Consider the following 19,571-nt stretch of genomic DNA (forward strand, 5'->3'; position numbering starts at 1 on the left):
GCTCTTCCCATCTGAAGGAGCGCCTGCCGCCTTCTCAGGGCTCACTGGTGCTCTGTGTGTCCCTGCTTGCGTCTCCTCGGAGCCAGGCTGTGTCCCGGGAGCCCCCTTGCTTGCGCTGGGCACAGGCTGTGCCCCTGGTTCCTCCATCCCCGGCACGGAGCTTGCCCCGTGCTGGGTGTCCACGTCCGCCTGGGGGGACTCGGTGGGGGAAGAAAGGCTGCCACTGCCCTCCTGGGAAGAGGAGGCCAAGGGGAGCAGGGTTACAGGCAGCCATGCAGCGGCAAGGACAGAGCCCAGGCCCCCCCGCCATGTCCCCACTGCCTGTCTCCAAGGCACCGCCTCCCGGGGCCAAACTCAAGGACACCACGAGAGCCCCAAGGCAAAGGCTGCCCCCCCCGCACAGAGCCCCGGGGCCCACGGCCACAGCCTCCCGCAACCTCCCCAGCCCCCTTAGTGCTTTGCTGGCCTCTGGGCCGGCAGCGTCTGAGCAGTCGAGCCTGGGGAGCGGCAAACCCTCCCTGACTCCCCGGGCCACGGCAGCGAGGCCTTTTGCTCTCCAGCAAGGGCATTCGGTGCTCCAGGCCTGCTGCCCAGCCCCGCTTCCCAGCCCAAGGGGCTGCGCTGGTGTTTCAGGAGCAGCAGCCCCCGGCGGGACTTGGAAACCATCTCACAGTGCCAAATGCTGGCATCTGCCCCCTCCTCCTCCCCCTTCTGCTTCGCTGCCCACCAGGCGAGCCACCCCCCAGCACCTCCCAGCCCACCATGCTGCGCACCTCCTGCGGGACTGGGCTGAGGCTCCGCATTTCCTTCAGGCTTTTCTGGGGAAGGAAGGGATCAAGGGCTCAGCCCGGCCACGTAGCTGGCAGGGACGGCCCCCTCGGGGACAGGACCCCCCAGCATCACTGCCCAGCACCCACCACCCATGGACCATGCCCCAGCACAGGAGGGATGGTCCCCCCAGGGGAGCTGGGGACACAGCTACCTCCTGTCTCAGTGCAGGATCCAGGACCCCCCGCGGCCATACTTCACCACGACACTTCTTGTGACGGGGGCCTGGCAGCTGGCTGGCGGCGTCCTGGAGTTTCCCCTGGAGCAGGGAGAGGACAGGGACACCAGTCTGGCTGTGGGAGCACATTTCAAAGGAGCATCCCCACATTGCCTTGGGCACAAGAGAGAGGGGCGCTGGGAAGGGCTGTGCCCGGGGGCTGTGGCTGTGTTGCGCGGGGCAGAGCTTTCTCGCCCTCCTTCCCAGCCCCCAGGTGTCTTTTTTGATGGCTCTTTGGTTCCAAAGCGCCTGAGCATCCCTTTGGGTGATGGCCACAGTTCCTTCTCGCCCCAGCCTGAGCTGCAGGCAGCGGTGCCCGTTTCTACCCTCCCTGGGGCCGTGCTGGCGGGCAGAGGGTGGGGAGCTCTGGGTGGGGGTGGCTGAGCTGCCCTGCTGCCCTCCTTGGGACATCCTTCCCACTCTGCCCTCCTGGTGCCCTTCCTGCTGGGGGACAGGGAGGGCTGATGGCCGCGGGGCAGGGGCTGGGGTGGTGATGGGGAGAGGGGCAGGGAGGGGGCGAGGGTCCAGCTCCCTCTCGGGGCACTGGCGGCAGCTCACCAAGCCGAGTGCCTCCTGCATGGCCCGGAGCTCCTCTTCCAGGTGGGACTGCGCCTCCTTCATTGCGCCCATCTCCTGGAGGAGCTCCTCGGAGAGAGCTGTGGCCTGGCAGAAAGGGGTGGTGGGGGTGAGCCCCAGGAGAGGGTCCCTGGGGAGCAGGACCATTGCCGCCGCTGTGGCCTGCCCAGAGCCGGGGGGCAGTGCCAGGCTGGCAGGGCAGCGCGGGCAGCACGTCCCATCCATCACATCTTCAAGAGCTGAGATGGGGCAGCAGCTCCCCAGAGACCCCCACCCCTGCCCCGGGGGGGCCCATTGCACGGCCCGGCTCAGCAGGGACGCCCCCAGCCCTGCTGCCCCTGCCAGGCTCCCAGTGAGATCCCTGCAGCCCATCCAAAGGGCAAAGAGCCGCTGCAGCCCCCTCGAGCACAGCCTGGCCAGGGCAGCAGCAGCCACTGCTAACCAAGTGGCCACCATCATCTCCAGCTGCGCGGGGAACCCTCCCTGCCGCCATCTCCCGCGGTGTCCCAGCCCTGGCAGGACCTGGCCCGGCAGTGCTGACGGTGGCTCTTTCCTTCAGCCCGAGCTTAGCTCTCCCCACAGGGGATGCTCTGGCGATGCATGGTCACCCGTGGCTCAGCACCATGCAGGGTGAGGCCCCTCTCCGGTCCCCACCAGTGCCGGCTTTAGCCCGTGGGCAAGCGGTGGGAGATGAGGCCCATGAGCCTCTCAGCTGCCCCAGGAGTGGATGCGGTACCGGCTGAAGGTCAGGAGCGGGGAAGAGAGGGCTGGAGAGGGTGGTGGGGCCGGACCTCCAGGGTGCCGAGCCTCCATCCAAGGGAGCCAAGGGCACCAGGGACTCGCTGGGTATCGGCCCCACCAGGACCGGCTGACGGCAACGTGGGGAAGACCCAGAGCAAGCGGAGCAGCATTTCGGCCCCAGCTTTTCCTCCCCAAGACTTCACCCCTTTCCTTCACTGAAGCCCCACGTGCCACCCTCAGCTCAGGCTTATACCAGCCCTTGGTCTAAGGGCAGCACAACGGCGGCTGGACCCCGGAGGATGGGGTGTCGTGCAGGGGAGCAGCCAGGGGATGGGCAAGAGCCTCTACCTTGGAGATGCCGCTCTCGTTGGCTTTGATCTTGTCCCTCATCCAGCCCACGTCGGTGGCCACGGAGGCCAGCGGGGGGCTGCTCGTGCTCTCCTGGAGCAAGTCCTTCCCAGGCAGCCACTGCCCCGGTTCCTGGGGCTGCTGCCCCCTGTCCTGGGCCCTGTCGCCCTCCTTCTCCAGCACAGGGGGTGCCTCTGCAGGCTGGTCCCCCTCCCAGAGCAGGGTCAGGCTGTCCCCCTGCTTCTGGGCAGGCAGGTCCCGCAGGCCCAGGTGCCCGAGCATGGCGAGCAGCAGGCTGCGCAACGCCATGAAGTTGACTGCCCCGAGCTCGGGCGTCCCGATGGCCTCGTCCAGCAGCTGGTACAGGCTGAGCTGGGCCATGGCTGCTGCCCTGCCCAAAGCCATGGAGGCACCTGAGGGGGATGGGAACCTTTCTGCCTGAGGGGGGGCCCGGGATGGCTGGAAGGGATGGGCACTTGAAGCCTTCCTCTTCCTCCTCTTCTTCCTCCTCCTCCTCTGCTGGCTCCTCGCAGCAGAGTGGTCACACAACACGGGACGGGTGACAAGGGACAAGGGACAAGGCAGCGTCCCCTGTTGCTAGGCGACGCCCCGCCCCCCGCAGCCACCTACCAACGGGGACGCTGCATTGTCCATTGTCACCCGTCCCACCGCCGAGTGGACGCCCTCATGGCGAAGGTGGAAGCAGACAAGAACAACCTGATGCTGGGACTCGATGTGGTGGGACCAGCCCCATGGGGGTGATGGGGCGAGCAGGGCCACGTAGCCACTTCTCCCTCTCCTCCCAACACGAGAATGTTTCTTCATCACCATGCCGTGCTGACAGCTGCTCTTTGGGACCTAGCCATTCTGCACACCAGGAATGCTCCGCTCTTCCCAATTTGTCCCTTTTTCCAAGCAGTTCATGAGCAACTCCAACAGCCCACTGTCGTGCTTTAGCCTCAGATGGCAACTAAGAACCACGTGCCGCTCACTCGGGCCTTCCCAATACGGGAAGAACTGGAAGAAAAAAGGCAAGACTCTTGGGTTGAGACAAAGGCAGTTTAACAGAACAGCAAAGGGAACAACAAAACAACAACAATCACACGGACAGAGGAATGTACAAACACGATTATGGAACCGACGCTCCCCGCCACTCCCTGACCGGACCCGGGACGCCCCAGCCCGCTCCAAGCAGAGATGTCCTGCCCCCTCCCCCAGCAGCTCAGGGTGGGCATGGCTCACATAGCATGGAATACCTGCGTCCTGGGGAGAATTAACCCCGTCCCCGCCGGAACCAGGACATTATCCACCCCTTATTCCAGACCATCTATGCCATGCCCACATCTTACAGGTTCCAGGGAATTGCCACCACTTTCCCCTGTCATGTATATATATACCTATATATTCATGCAGATATAATGCCCTTAGTCTATGGGCCATCCCTCCAAAGTGTCCGTTGAGTTCATTTCATCCATGGCTCTGGGCTCCATCTGTTAGAACAGTCTCTCAGGGCAGGTGAGATGCTGGGTGGTGCTGGCCTCTTGCATGCTGTATTGTCGGAGCTTGTGACTGGTGCACCCGGTGTGGCTCATGCACACAGTCCGTGGGCTGAAGATGTAGATCTTGAGGACAGTTTCTGGGCACCACCTGCTGAGGTCAGTTCTGATCCCATCACCCCTGTGCCTTACTCCTAGTACAGCTGATAGCAATTATAGTAATGAGGACATACAGTGACAGTGTTACTTAGCAATTAACAACACACAATTTGATTCATTGGCTATTCTCACCCAAAATCAGATCCCCATGAGGTACACATCGGAGCTGCCCATCCTTCCGCATCACCCACCAAGTGCACCCAGGCCCTTGGGCAAAAGCAGTCCCACGGATGGGTTTGCCTTTGCCTGAGGCAGGACTGACCCAGACTGTCTTCCCTGGCATATTCTTCATGAGCACTACGGGGACTTTATCCCCTTCTACGGTACGTGGAAGTTTTGATTGGGCAGGGCCAGCCCCATTGGTAGATCCCCTGGGGTTAACTAGCCAGGTAGCCTTTGCTAAATGTGCATCCCAGTGTTTTAAAGTCCCACCACCCATTGCTCTCAGTGTAGTTTTTAACAGCCCATTGTATCGTTCCATCTTCCCAGAGGCTGGTGCGTGACAGGGGATGTGATACACCCACTCAATGCCATGCTCTTTGGCCCAGGTGTCTATGAGGCTGTTTCGGAAATGAGTCCCGTTGTCCGACTCAGTTCTCTCTGGGGTACCATGTCGCCACAGGACTTGTTTTTCAAGGCCCAGGATAGTGTTCCGGGCAGTGGCATGGGGCACAGCGTATGTTTCCAGCCATCCAGTGGTTGCTTCCACCATTGTGAGCACACGGCGCTTGCCTTGACGGGTTTGTGGCAGTGTGATGTAATCAATCTGCCAGGCCTCCCCACATTTGTATTTCAGCCATCGCCCTCCATACCAAAGAGGCTTCAAACGCTTGGCTTGCTTGATTGCAGTGCATGTCTCACATTCATGGATGACCTGTGCAACAGTGTCCATGGTCAAGTCCACCCCTCAGTCATGAGCGCATCTATATGTCGCATCTCTTCCTTGATAGCCTGAGGAGTCATGGGCCCACCGAGCTATGAATAGTTCACCCCTATGTTGCCAGTCCAGATCCAGCTGAGCCACTTCAATCCTAGCAGCCCGATCCACCTGCTGCTTGTTCTGATGTTCCTCCGTGGCCCCATTCTTCGGTACATGGGCATCTACGTGGCGTACTTTCACAACCAGATTCTCTATCGGGGCAGCAATATCTTGCCATAGTTCAGCAGCCCACGTGGGTTTGCCTCTGCGCTGCCAGTTGCCCTGCTTCTGCTGCTGTAGCCACCCCCACAGAGCATTTGCCACCATCCATGAGTCAGTGTAGAGATAAAGTACCGGCCATTTTTCTCGCTCGGCAATGGCCAAAGCCAGCTGAATGGCTTTCACCTCTGCAAACTGCCTCGATTCACCTTGTCCTTCACTGGCCTCTGCAACTTGTCGTGTAGGACTCCACACAGCAGCCTTCCACTTTCCATGCTTTCCCACAATCCGGCAGGACCCAGCAGTGAACAGGGCATCTTTCTTCCCATTTTCTGGCAGTTTATTATATGGTGGGGCCTCTTCCGCACGCGTCACCTCCTCCCCTGGTGACATTCCGAAATCCTTGCCTTCTGGCCAGTCCGTGATCACCTCCAGAATTCCTGGGCGACTGGGGTTTCCCATTCGAGTTCGCTGTGTGACCAGTGCAATCCACTTACTCCCTGTGGCACCAGTTGCATGATGTGTGGTGGGGACCCTTTCTTTGAGCATCCAGCCCAGCACCGGCAGTCGAGGTGCTGGGAGGAGCTGTGCTTCTGTACCAACCTCTTCAGAAGCAGCTCGAACCCCTTCATATGCTGCCAAGATCTCTTTTTCTGTTGGAGTGTAGCGGGCTTTGGATCCTCTGTATCCCCGACTCCAAAACCCCAGGGGTCGACCTCGGGTCTCCCCTGGTGCTTTCTGCCAGAGGCTCCAGGTAGGGCCGTTCTCCCCGGCTGCGCTGTAGAGCACGTTTTCAACGTCTTGTGCTGCCTGGGCTGGCCCCAGGGCCACTGCATGGACTCTTTCCTGTCTGATTTGTTCAAAAGCTTGTCGCTGCTCAGGACCCCATTTAAAATCGTTCTTCTTCCGGGTTACTTGATAGAGAGGGATTACAATTAGACTGTGATGTGGGATATGCATTCTCCAAAACCCCACAATGCCTAAGAAAGCTTGTGTTTCCTTTTTACTAGTTGGTGGAGACATAGCTGCTATGTTGTTGATCACATCCATTAAATACCCACATAAAAATACCCTCTGCTGACGTAATCTATACCAAGGATGCACAGAGCCTCTGGGCCAGTCACAATGGGATGCTTTTGCCACTCATTCCCAGTTAGGCTCACTTCAGCCTCCAGTACAGTCAGCTCTTGGGACCCCCCTGTCACCCCAGAAATACAGATGGGTTCTGCCCCTCTGTAGCTTGATGGTATTAGGGTGCACTGCGCACCCGTGTCCACTAGAGCCTCATACTCCTGTGGGTCTGATGTGCCAGGCCATCGAATCCACACCGTCCAATAAACCCGGTTGTCCCTTTTCTCCCCCTGGTCGGAGGCAGGGCCCCTCTAATCCTGGTCATAGTGTCCGTTACTCACTTCTTGCAGAAATGACTTGGAAGTTCCTTCAAGAGGATCAGAAGTAAGATCAGACCTTCTGCTCTGTCTGGGGAACTGCCCCCTGGAAACCAGGGCGGCACTTTTCCTGGAGGGATCCTCTTTTGTGGTTGTCCTTCCTTGCAACTCCTGTACCCGTGTCCGCAGGGTCCAAGTAGGTTGTCCATCCGACTTCCTCATGTCCTCCCCGTGGTCACGCAGGTAGAACCACAGGGTGCCTCGTGGTGTGTACCCTCTGTACTCTCTCTCTTGAGTGGGGAAACGCCTGCTCCTAATAGCTGAGATGCTGGCCCATACAGGTGGGGAGTAGGACATATTCTCTTCAAGTTGCTGGACCTTCCGCGACAGTTTCTCCACAGCTGAGACAAGGCGGGAAGAGAGACTTTCTTCATATGGCCGGAGCCGGCCAGCCACCTCATCCACCATTGGTCCCTCTTCGCCTTTCCATTCCATTACTGCCAGTGAGTTGGCATATGATGATGGTGCGCTCCGTACAACCTTCCGCCACATGGGCCTTGTGCATTGCACCTCATCAGGGTCTGTGGGTAAGTCTGCATCATCCAGGTGACAATGTGCTCGCCTGAATGTCGGCTGAAATCTTTTCGCATATCCCGCAGCTCACTCAAGGATAGGGATCGAGTAATTATCTCTGGTTCTGCCTCTTCCTCCTGTTCTCGTGATGGCGCTGGTTCATCGTTATCCCTTACTAAGAGAACTGATTTCTTCATGTACTTCTTCTTCTGTATGGGGGCAACTGATACTGGCGCGGGTTGGTTCCCTGGTTCAGTGGCAGTGGCTGCCACTGGGGTTGGAGGAGCCGCAGTGTCTGTCGCAGGGGTTGCAGTAGCCGCAGTCTCTGTCGCAGGGGTTGCAGTAGCTGCAGTGTCTGTCGTCCTGGTCTCCATCTCTTCCCCCTGAGGGTGCTGCGTAACACTGAGCAGGGCCTGGTAGATACTGGCCAGGGCCCAGCACAGTGCGGTGAGTTGTGCCTCTCCAGAATAGCCACAGCATTTTCCCTTCAGATATTCTACCACTCTGTCAGGGTCCGGTAATTGTTCAGGGGTGAAGTCCCAGACCATTGGAGGCGAGAAGTTCTCTAGGTACCTGCCCGTGTTCTCCCACATGCCGTGCCACCCCTGACTGTCCAGCCTCGGAGCAGGTCTCTGGGTGGTCGTCTTAAATAGTCGTTTAACCCTGAACAGGACCTGGAACACATTCAGCAGACATAACAATAGGACCAGGCTGGTTTGAGCATCCCAAGGATATTCAAAATTCTCAAAAGCTGTCATACCTGACCCGAAGGAGAAAAGGGAGGCAAAAGAGCTGGGGAAAGTGTCCCCCCATTTCCCCCACAGACTGGGTGTAATTATTAATAAATTGTGAGAGACGGTGCCCAAGGTATGGACAGGACAGCAATGCCACTTAAACGCCCCCAAGTAACTGTCTAACAAGTGATGTTCTCATATCCTAAGCCGATATCACACAGGACAGTAAAATGACAATCCTGATCCCTCTCCCAGAGGTGATAAACAGCATTGCAGGGAGTACATAAGCCATAGAGGAATTTACATGACACAGCCACGAGAACAAACCAAGCAACATGGTGACCAGTGACTATTTACCTAATACAATAAATGCATACAACAAATTGGTTTTTCCAAGCTCTAGTTGGATTCTGTTGTTATCTCAACCCTTCGAGCCCCACGTTGGGTGCCAAAAAAGGACTGTCGTGGTTTGGCCTCAGACGGCAACAAGGAACTAAGTGCCGCTCGCTCGGGCCTTCCCAATACGGGAAGAATTGGAAGAAAAAAGGCAAGACTCTTGGGTTGAGACAAAGGCAGTTTAACAGAACAGCAAAGGGAACAACAAAACAACAACAATAACACGGACAGAGGAATGTACAAACACGACTACGGAACCGCCGCTCACCAACCGGACCCGGGACGCCCCAGCCCGCTCCCCAGCAGCGACTTCCTGGCCCCTCCTCTGGCAGCTCCGCCTGGCCATGGCTCACATGGCATGGAATACCTGTGTCCCTGATGGAGCCCCGGGAGAATTAACCCTGTCCCTGCCAGCACCAGGACAATGACTTGCTTCCTTCTCCAGGAGACCTGGCTCTGCCCCACATGCCCGCTGGAGCACGTCCTCACATGGTCACACAGCGCCGCTAACATTGGGGTTTTCCTCTCCTGGGCACTTCCCACACCACTCCAGACCCACCCTGTCTCTCTCCCACCTTCCCCGCCATCTGCCCAGCCCAGCCCAAAAGAGCCCCCTGCTCTGGGCTGGCCCCACAGCAGTGCTCCCCACAGGGAACTGCAGAGCTCTGGGCACTCCCCCCACAGCCCCAGCCCCTCTGAAGGGCACCACAGCTGCTGGGGGCAGAGAGGGCTCTCAGCCTCCCCATCACCCCAGGGCTGGAGCTGGCCCCAAGGGCCAGCAGAGGCCACTCGCTCTCTGGCTCTCCTGCCTTCAGCTGCAGCTGATCCCCAGCCCAAACTGCCTTTGCCCCGCTCTGCCTCCCCGCCTGCCCTGCTCCCCAGGACAGCAGGAGACTCCTGGCCCTGGGGCTCCTCAGGCAGCTCCCGCATCTCTCCAGTCTCCCTTCCCTCTGCCTGATGCATCTTCACTGCCTCCCACGGCCCTGCAGAGTCCTGGCTTGTGGGTACCTGGATTTAGTGATTTGTCCTGGGGGGACCTATCTCTGAGACTTAAACTCTTCTCTGTCTCCATTCACTTCCCAACCCAGAGAACATGGAGTGTCCCCGTCCTCTCCTGACCACTCCAGATTCCTTTCCACATGGATTGAAATCTGCCATCAGCCCCATCATACCTGTGACAGCCTGAGGAATGTTACTGGGAGGTCATGTACCATCTCCACTGCCCCTCTACACCAAGAAGAGAGCCTTCAACTAAGTCTTGGTGTCTAAAATATGCCAGTGCTACTGTGACATTTTTCCCAAAACAAGGTGGAAAGACGCTTGGAAAGTCCAGTTCCTTAGGCTTGTTCGTAGCCAAAACTGTATCAAGCAGACCCAGCCATCAGGCACCACACTCAGGAGATCCCCTTTTCTTGCAGAGATGCTCTTAGGGAGGAAAGAGGTGACACATGGTTCTTCGGATGAGACACAACAGGAAAGAGCCTGAAGAGAAGTGCTATGATCCCAAGCAATTACCTCTAAGTATGATTATCAGGAAAAAAAAAAAAAGCCGAAATTTCTCTCAAAGGTGATTTGAACACTATGAAAGAAAGGGGAAGAAAATTACTGTTGATGGTGCAGGATCCATTGGGTCTGTTTCCTCAGGGCACCCTTGAGCTCCTGGTTCCTCATGCTGTAGAGGAGGGGGTTCACTGCTGGAGGCACCACCGAGTACACAACAGCCATCACCACATTGAGGGATGGGGAGGAGATGGAGAGGAGCTTCAGGTGGGCAACCATGCCAGTGCTGATAAACAGTGAGACCACGGCCAGGTGAGGGAGGCAGGTGGAAAAGGCTTTGTGCCGTCCCTGCTGTGAGGGGATCTTCAGCGCAGCTCTGAAGATCTGCACATAGGACACCACAATGAAAATAAAACACACAAAGAATAAACAGGCACTAAATACAATTAGCTCAACTTCCCTGAGGTAGGATTGTGAGCAGGAGAGCTTGAGGATCTGGGGGATTTCACAGAAGAACTGGTCTAGGCCATTGCCTTGGCAGAGAGGTATTGAAAATGTATTGACCGTGTGCAGGAGAGCATCGAGAATGCCACTGCCCCAGGCAGCTGCTGCCATGTGGACACAAGCTCTGCTGCGCAGGAGGGACCCATAGTGCAGGGGTTTGCAGATGGCAACGTAGCGGTCGTAGGCCATGACGGTGAGAAGACAAAAGTCTGCTGACATCAAGAAGGCAAAGAAAAAGACCTGGGAAACACATCCCATGTAGGAGATGGTCCTGGTGTGCCAGAGGGAGTTGGCCATGGCTTTGGGAACAGTGGTGGAGATGGCACCCAGGTCGAGGAGGGCGAGGTTGAGGAGGAAGAAGTACATGGGGGTGTGGAGGCGGTGGTCACAGGCTACGGCAGTGATGATGAGGCCATTGCCCAGGAGGGCAGCCAGGTAGATGCCCAGGAAGAGGCAGAAGTGCAAGAGCTGCAGCTCCCGCGTGTCCGAATGCCAGCAGGAGGAAGTGGGTGATGGAGCTGCCATTGGACATATTTTCCCTCTGCACATGGGGGCCTGTCCAAGGAGGAAAAGACAGTGAAGAGTGAGGACAGACAGGTCCGAGTAGAACCTGTTGCACTGGTCACAGTAAAGCCCCCCAAATGACCTCCGTCCGTCCAGGAAGGCGTTTGTGCAGATCCTGGTGTGATGCCTGGTTTGTGCTGGCTGAGGGTGCAATGGGGAGCAGGGTACTCTGCTGTGGGCTCCAGAGGAGTCAGTCGTGCTGTGCAGCAAGAGGGAGAGAGGAACCAGGAGTGATCGCAGGGTAACTCTACCCCCGATATAAAAGAGCTTTTGAGCACTGTCACTCCCAGGTCCCCTGGCTGCAGAACAGAGCTGGGGGGGTTGTTTTGTTTATTTTGCTCCGGTTACCCCTGGCCCACTTGAGGAGTCATGTTTGAAGGTAGAAATCCCTGGCATTTCTGCTACCCTACGAGTGCTATTGTGAGAGTCCTGGGAGGCAATAGGACAGACCCTTAGTGCCGAAGGAGGAGAGCTGGTCTCTCCATCCGTCCTGCTCTCAGCTGCTTTTTGCCAGCCCCGCTTTGGTCTGGAGGATGATCCCACGGAGAGCAGAGGAGTCCAGTTCCAAAGTGCAGATCTCCAAACTCCCCTCCCCAGGGAAGAGCTGTCAGCTTTTGGATGCCCAGAAGATGGGGGGCCCTTTCTGGGAGTTACCTTTATCCCCACCCCATGGACTGCATTGCCTAGAGACCCAGAGGTTAGAAGAGGCCTTGGGCACCAGGGACACATCTGCATGGCAGGACCTGCAGGGTCAGTTGCTGAGCTGCTGATGAAGCCCCCACCCCAGAGAGACTGAAATCAAAGAAGCAGCAGCAGCAGCAGCAGGGACGGGTGGAGAAGCAAGGAGCAATGCCCCGATGCTTCTGCCAAGGGAAACAAGGCCAGGGAGGGACAGAGGGTGCTCAGGAGAGTCCCTTCTGCTGCAGCTACGGCCACAGATGAGGCAGCTGCTGCCCTGGATCCCACGTCCTTGAGGGCAGAAGCTCACTGGGCAGGGTTAGAGTTGGCACTGGCAGGAGGCAGAGTTCCTCTGAAGCACCGGGACCCTGCTCTGAAGGACAGCCCTGGGCACCCCTGGCTGCACACCCGCCTTCATGCCCCTGCAACCATCCCCAGGAGAAGGCAGCCACCGTGTCCTGTCCCTCTGACGGTGCTGCAGGGAAGCCCTGCTCTGCAGCACACCCTTCTCCTCCTCTACACCAGAGAAAGATCCCACAGGCTGTGGGCTACGACAGCTTTAGGAGAACCCTTCAGGATCGGCAGTGGCATTGCCCTGCAGCCTCACACTTACCGTGCAGAGGGCTGGGAAGCTTCCTCCCACAGTGAGCTCTCAGCTCTCCTCCCAGTCACGACTGCCTTCACGCTCTCTCTGCATTGATGGTCCCATCCTCGCTGCCTGCAGGCAGTGCCCTCAGCCCTGCTGCCCATTGCACAGGAGCTGCTCCTGGGCAGAGCTGTCTCTCTGCAGCACTGGTTGCCATGAGCTTCCTCCATCCCAGGAGGTGGGCTCAGCAGAGGAGCAGCCCAAGGCATTTTAATGACCCCTCGGGTGGGTTTGGGGCAGAGTCCCTGAACCACAGACACTGAGAGGAAGTTGAAGAAACCGCTCAAGATGACAAACTCAGATGTAAACTCCGAGGTTTCTTGAAGTGTTAATGGGTCCCACTGAGGACCATTACCAACAAAGCCTCCCCAGGGGCTCGTTAGAGCAGAAAACTGGAGGCAATAATGACAGGTAGGTAAAGGGAAATTAAAGGTGGCTCTGATGCTGAGCAAACCTGAAGGTGTTACTCCTTCGGTGTCCCATACCTGCACCTCTTTCTTTGAAGGCACCCAATTGTCTTTTTGATTTCGCCCCAATATCTCACTACCCTTACTGATATCTCTCCATCCTCCCTGGCTGTTCTGGGAAAGACAAAGCCATGGGCTGGTCCAGCCTCCCCCTGAGTGTCCTCTTGTACCACAGCACTGCCCTTGGAGTGACAGTTTCTTCTGGTCATTTCTGGTCTCAACCTCCCAATCCAAACTTTGTGGCATCCTTCCTTTCTCCTGCTTTTTTTTCCACCATGAAGAAAAGCTCCGGCATCTCTGAAACCACCTTCAAGCAGTTACAGGTTATGACTGTGACGCTCTGAGCCCCCACTTCACCAGGCTGAAGGAGACCAGGACCCTCAGCCTCCCCTCACGGGGCGTGTGCTTGAGGCCATGAATCCCATATTGGCAGAGCTTCTCTGGACACTCTCCATTCCTCCCCACTTGTCTAGAACAGGAAGCCCCAGTGAGGGGCACACGAGCCCCGAGGTGGCCACTCCAGGTTTCAGTGGAGTGGGATGACAGCTCCCCTGGTGTGGGTGACCCACGCTCCTCCTAATGCAACGTCCTCCCTACAATATGAACCACCTGTCCCCTACAATACCACCTCCAATATAGAAACACCTGCCTTTGAGGTTTCAAAGATCATTTGGTACCAATAATGTGCTACTTTTTGCAAAAAGAGATACATCTCAATTGTATTGGTTAGCCTTTATGTCTGTTTAGAATCACAGAATCTTAGAATGTGTTGGGTTGGAAGGGACCTCTAAAGGCCATCTAGTCCCACCCCCCTGCAGTCAGCAGGGACATCTTCAACTAGATCAGGTTGCTCAGAGCCTCATCAAGCCTGGCCTTGAACACCTCCAGGGATGGGGCCTCCACCCCTTCTCTGGGCAACCTGGGCCAGTGTCTCACCACCCTCATGGTAAAGAACTTCTTCCCAATGTCTAATCTCAACCCACCCTGCTCTAGTTTAAACCATTGCCCCTTGTCCTATGGCTACATGCCTTTGCAAACAGCCCCTCCCCCGCTTTCTTGTAGGCCCCCTTCAGGGACTGGAAGGCCGCTCTCAGGTCTCCTCATAGCCTTCTCTTCTCCAGGCTGAACAAGCTTAACTGTATCAGACTGTCTTCGTAGGAGAGGTGCTCCAGCCCTCAGATCATCTTTGTGGCCTCCTCTGGACCTGCTCCAACAGGTCCATGTCCTTCTTGTGCTGAGGGCTGCAGAGCTGGACACACTACTCCAGGTGGGGTCTCATGAGAGCAGAGGAGAGGGGCAGAATCACCTCTCTGGATCTGCTGGCCACAGTTCTGTTGTTACAGCCCAGGATGCGATTGGCCTTCTGGGCTGCAGGCTCACGTTGTTGGCTCATGTCCAGCTTTTCATCTACCAATATCCCCCAGGCTTTTTTCCGCAAGGCTACTCTCTATCACATCATCCCCCAGCCTGTATTGATAACCAGGATTGTCCCGACCCAAGTGTAGGACGTTGCACTTGGTCTTCTTGAACTTCATAAGGTTTGCTCAGGCGCACCTCTCCAGCTGGTCCAGGTTCCTCTGGATGGCATCCTGTCCCTCTGGGCTGTCAACTGCACCACTCAGCTTGGTGTCATCAGCAAACTTGCTGAGGCTTCACTTGATCCCACTGTCTATGTCATTCACGAAGATATTAAACAGCACTGCCCCCAAGACAGATCCCTGAGGGACACCACTTTTCACCCCTCTGCATGTGGGCATCGAGCCATTGACCACTACTCTCTGGATGCGACCCTCCAGCCAGTTGCTTATCCACCGAACAGTCCTCCCATCAAATCCGTATGGCTCCAACTCAGAGAGAAGGATGTTGTGGGGGACCACGTCAAAGGCCTTGCAGAAGTTCAGACAGAGTATATCCATTGCTCTTCCCTTGTCCACTGATGCAGTCACTCCATTGGAGAAAGCCACCAGGTTGGTCAGGCAGGACTTGCCCCTGGTGAAGCCATGCTGGCTCTCTCGAATCACCTCCCTATCCTCCATGTGCCTTAGCATCGCTTCGAGGAGGATCTGTGCTGTGATCTACCCAGGCACGGAGGTGAGGCTGACAGGGTGGTAGTTCCGGGGTCCTCCTTTCTACCCTTTTAAAAATGGCTGTAATGTTTCCCTTCTGCCAGTCACCGGGGACTTTACCTGACTGCCATGACTTTTCCAATATCATGGAGAGTGTCTTGGCAACTTCATCAGCCAATTCCCTCAGGACTCTGGGGTGCATCAGGCCCCATGGACTTGTGTATGTTCACGTTGCTCAGGTGGTCACAAACTTTGTCTTCACTTACAGTGGGAGGGACTTTGTCCCCCAGGTCCCCGTCTTGAAGTCCTTCAGCTTGGGAGGTGTGAGGAGAGAGGCTGCCAGTGAAGACTAAGGCAAAAAGTTGTTCAGAACCTCAGCCTTCTCCTTGTCTGTTGTTACCAGTTTGCCATTCTCAGTCATCAGGGAGGGCACGCTTTCTTTAACCTTCCTTTTCTGGTTTGACCAGCAGGTCCCAACTCAGCCATGCTGGTCTCTTCCCTTTCTTGCTTGATTTCTTACACCTGGGGATCGAGAGCCCTTGTGCTCTATGGAAAGTGTCCTTGAAGATCTGCCAGCTCTCTTCTGCCCCCTTGTCCCGGAGGACCATTTCCCAGGGGGTCCTATTGACTAACTCCACGACGATCCGGAGGTTTGCTTTCCTAAAGTTCAAGGTCCTCACTACGTCCTTGTCTGACACGTATCCCTTAGCACTGTGAACTCCACCAGTGCGTGGTCACTGCACACCAGGCTGCCTCCAATCTTGACATCCCCAATGAGCTCACTCGCATGGGTGACTGTCAGGTCCAGTATGGCATCCCCTCGGGCAGGGCTGTCTATTTCCTGTCCTAGGAAGTTATCGTCGAGGCACTCCAGGAACCTCCTGGATTGTCTACGGCTCACCGTGTTACTTTTCCAGCGGGTGTCAGGGTGGTTGAAATCCCCCAGCAGGACGAGGGCCTTCGAGCGCGATGCCTCCTGTAGCTGGAGGAAGAAGGCTTCATCAGCAGGTTCCCCTTGATCAGGCGGCCTGTAGTAGACACCAACCACCAGGTTCCCCTTGTCGCCTCGGTCTCTAATGCCTACCCATAAGCTTTTGACTTCCTCTTGGCTGCTCTTTAGGGACATCTCTTCACACTCTATCCCTTGCTTAACAGAGAGGGCAACACCTCTGCCCCTCCTTCCTCAACAGCTTGTAGCCATTGATAGCCACACTCCAGCCATAGGATTCGTCCCACCAGGTTTCAGTAATGGCCACTAGGTCATAGCTTTCCAGCAGCATGGTAGTTTCCAGCTCCTCCTGTTTGTTACCCATGTTGCATGCCTTTGTGTAGAGGCACTTCAGCTGGGCTGTTGCCTGTGTTACCTTCTTAGAGGAGATCACCTTGAGGTGTTTCACGCGTGTTTCCATGTTGACTCCAACAACCTCAGAAGCCCCTGGCTCGTCTCTGTAAGACTTTGACTATGATGCAGTGTCCCCAGCATGCCTCTGGGCAACAGGTCAAAGGCCCTTACTAGCGCCCCGTCCCCCTAACCCTGACGTGTTATCCCACAGCTGGTCACAGACAAGCCTGATATTATCATCCCCCTCCCCCTTCACATCTAGTTTAAAGCCCTGTCGATCAGCCCCACAATCTCTTGAGCAAAGACCTTCTTCCCCCTTTGAGAAAGGTGTCTCCCAGGTGATGCCAGCAAGCCCGATGCTGTGTAGGCCATCCCATTGTCAACAAAAATGAAATTGTGGCGGTGACACCAGCCACGGAGCCATGGATTAATAGACTGGATCCGTCTGTTTCTTCCAATGTCACTGCCTGCAACTGGAATGAGTGAGGAAAAAATAACCCGCGTCCCAGATTCCCTCACCAACCTTCCCAAGGCCCTGAAGTCCCCCTTGATTGCTCTTGGTCTGTGAGTCGCAGCTTCCTCTCCACCTAAAAGGAAGATCAATAATGGGTAGTAGGCTGAGGACTGTATCAAGCGAGGAAGTTTCCTGGTGATGTCCTTCACCCAGGCTCCAGAAAGACAGCAGACTTCTCTGTGAGGAGGGTCTACCCGGCATATTGGACCCTCTCATATTACCCGGCATATTCCCTCTCAGGTCTCCAACAAGGAGACCTCCAACAAAGGAGTTACCAACGACCATAACCCTTCTTTTCTTCCTTGGGGTTGTGGTTGTGATACGGGCGGTACACCATTCTGACTGTGGAGACATCTCTGGTGTGGATTGCCCATCATCCACATCCTCATTTGACTGGCCTTCCTCAACCAGAACCTCAGATCTGTTCTTCAGAGGTACCGGGGTGGGGGACATGGTGGGCAAGGAGGGAGTTCGCCTGCTGCCCCGACCATGAATTTCCCTCCATTCACTCTTTTCATTTAGGCTTCTGCCTTCTGCCTGACAGGGCAGGATACGGGGGTCCCTGGATGCCGATGACTTTCTGATAGGTGCTCCTGCTTCTGTTTCAAGGAGGGCAGAGCCTGGCTCCACCAGTCCTTTTCTTGTTCAGCCTCCCTAATGCTCCTTAACCTTTCGACTTCCTCTCACAGCTCTGACACCAGGCTGAGCAGATGGTTCACCTGTTCACAACGCACACAGCAGCTGTTACAGCTGCCCCGCGTTACCAGTGAAAGGCTCTGGCACCCCCTGCAGCCTGTGACCTGGACGGCTGTATGTTCCTGTGGGAGCTCTCTCTGGGTTCCCACATCCATCCTGGCTAAGGTTGAGAGCACGACCTTCTGCCGGGTGGAGACCAGAGCTAAACTCCATCCAAGAGGGTGATGACCGCCTTCTTGTGGTGCTCCCCAGTGACGCCCTGGGTGATGCACATGTGCTGCGTGCTTACTCAGTGCGCAGTGACCAGGTCGCTGTGCTCCCAAAAGGCTTCTTTTATGAGGGGGGAAGTGGTCCCAGCGAGTACGCCTCCTTTAGATCTGCCGCCCGTGCTGCTGGCTCTGCCCACAGCTCCTCAGCAGACCACCCACGAGCGGCCAGTTTCCGGCACAGGCTGGCCGCTTTTCCTCACTTCAAAAAGCCCCCAAAGGAGCCCCTCGCTGGCCCTTTTTGCCATGATTCCCTTCCCCAGTGCGGACTTCCCTGCACAGAGATGGTCACCTCAGCGACTTTCTGTGTGTGCAATTCAATTTAGAATACTATTGTAAGTCTTGTGGTTGCGAGTGTCTGATTTAATTCAGGAAAGTGTCGTACCTGTCCCGTGAACCTTTCCTTTTTTGAATCTTTAAATATGTCACTGTGGTGGTTATAGCAAATTTTGATAAATCACTTTGAGAACTGGCAAATGATGAAGTATTGTTAGAATCATACAACTTAACCCCATGTTACTAAATCTGAAATTGGTGCCACCTCAAAGTGGGGCAGGATCCCAAATCAACATTCACAACGAGACTGGACATGAGGAGAAGGAAATGTCCCATGAAGGACACTGCTGTGACTGCTGAGGTCACCCAGAGGGAGCCTGGATCAGCACAACGCTGGGTGTTCCAAGGACCAGGCAGGGAGGAAGAAGAGCTGTCAGGAAAGGCGAGGAGATGCCCCAGTGGGAGCAAGGGGAGGAAAGAGGTTGGGTGTCCACAGCCCGCAGGTCTTTGTCCCCTTGGCTGTGGCTGTTGTCTTTGCTACCAAGGCCTGAAAGGAGACACCTTAATCTCATGGAACCAGGGCCTCACTGCTTCCTCGCAACCCCCAGGGAGGCCGGGAGGTGTGGTGCCGTTGTCCTTCACTCGGCATTGCCTACCCCACACCTCACTGCCCCAGAAGGAGCCCTGAGCCAGTGTGAGGGACAGGATCCCCCTTCCCAGGGCTGGCCGCTTGGCGGGATAAAATACATCAAGGCTTTACTCAGCATCAGCTCCACCTGCACAGTGCCTTTGCCTCCCTGTAATCACAGCCTCCAGTTGCCTGCTCGAACAAATCCATGGGGAGGCTTGGTCTGTCATGGCCCTCAGTGGGGACAATTAATGCTCCAAGACACTTTGGCGTTTGCTTCGGACTTGAATTCCTGCACAGGTTGTTCAAGCTCCTCTCAGTATCTGGCATTCCTGGGCTCAGCAGCAAATACCCCATGGGGCTCGTTAAAGTGCAGAAAGCCCTAAGGAGCCACAGCTCTTCCATGATTTTCTTCAGGGCTTCTAGCCTGGTACAGCTCAGTGGAGAGGTCTCAGGAGTCTACTTAAAGCGGAAGGTTTCAAGAAGCACTTAATAGAAAGGTAATTTTTCATTTGGAAAGGGCTTTTCATTAGTCTTTTTATTTTTCCAGAGGAAATGCTTGCAGCTTTCTCCAGCTGATACTGAACCAGAGGGTCTCCTAAGGAGGACCGGAGAGGTAGCAACTGCCATCTCCTCGAGGTCCCCCACTGTATGGACAACTTGCCCCCCCCCCTCCTCCTCCCCCCCACCGTTTCTCTTGGGGCTGCCTGGGACTTGCATTCTTTTCCTACATCAGACTTGTGCGCTGAGTCTGCAGCTGAATGTTCACAGCTCCTTTGCACCAATTCCTGCCCGATTCCCCCGCAGACTTGGCTGTAAATAGACAAGGG

General features: G+C 56.1%; 2 protein-coding genes across 2 annotated transcripts in view; both read right to left on the reverse strand.

Annotated features, from left to right (window-relative positions):
- The window catches only part of LOC141735010 (scavenger receptor cysteine-rich type 1 protein M130-like), a 452,930-nt gene that overhangs the window by 99,578 nt on the left and 333,781 nt on the right, over nt 1–19,571 (reverse strand).
- LOC141734993 (olfactory receptor 14A16-like) lies at nt 9,892–16,428 on the reverse strand. The gene is made up of 2 exons (XM_074567408.1): nt 16,384–16,428; nt 9,892–11,066 (listed from the first exon to the last, which is right to left on the reverse strand). Exons 1-2 carry the CDS (start codon nt 16,426–16,428, stop codon nt 10,197–10,199), a joined length of 915 nt encoding a protein of 304 aa, XP_074423509.1. The 3' UTR covers nt 9,892–10,196.

This window comes from Larus michahellis, chromosome 27 (assembly GCF_964199755.1).
Source record: "Larus michahellis chromosome 27, bLarMic1.1, whole genome shotgun sequence".
In the NCBI taxonomy this organism is placed as follows: Eukaryota; Metazoa; Chordata; class Aves; order Charadriiformes; family Laridae; genus Larus; species Larus michahellis.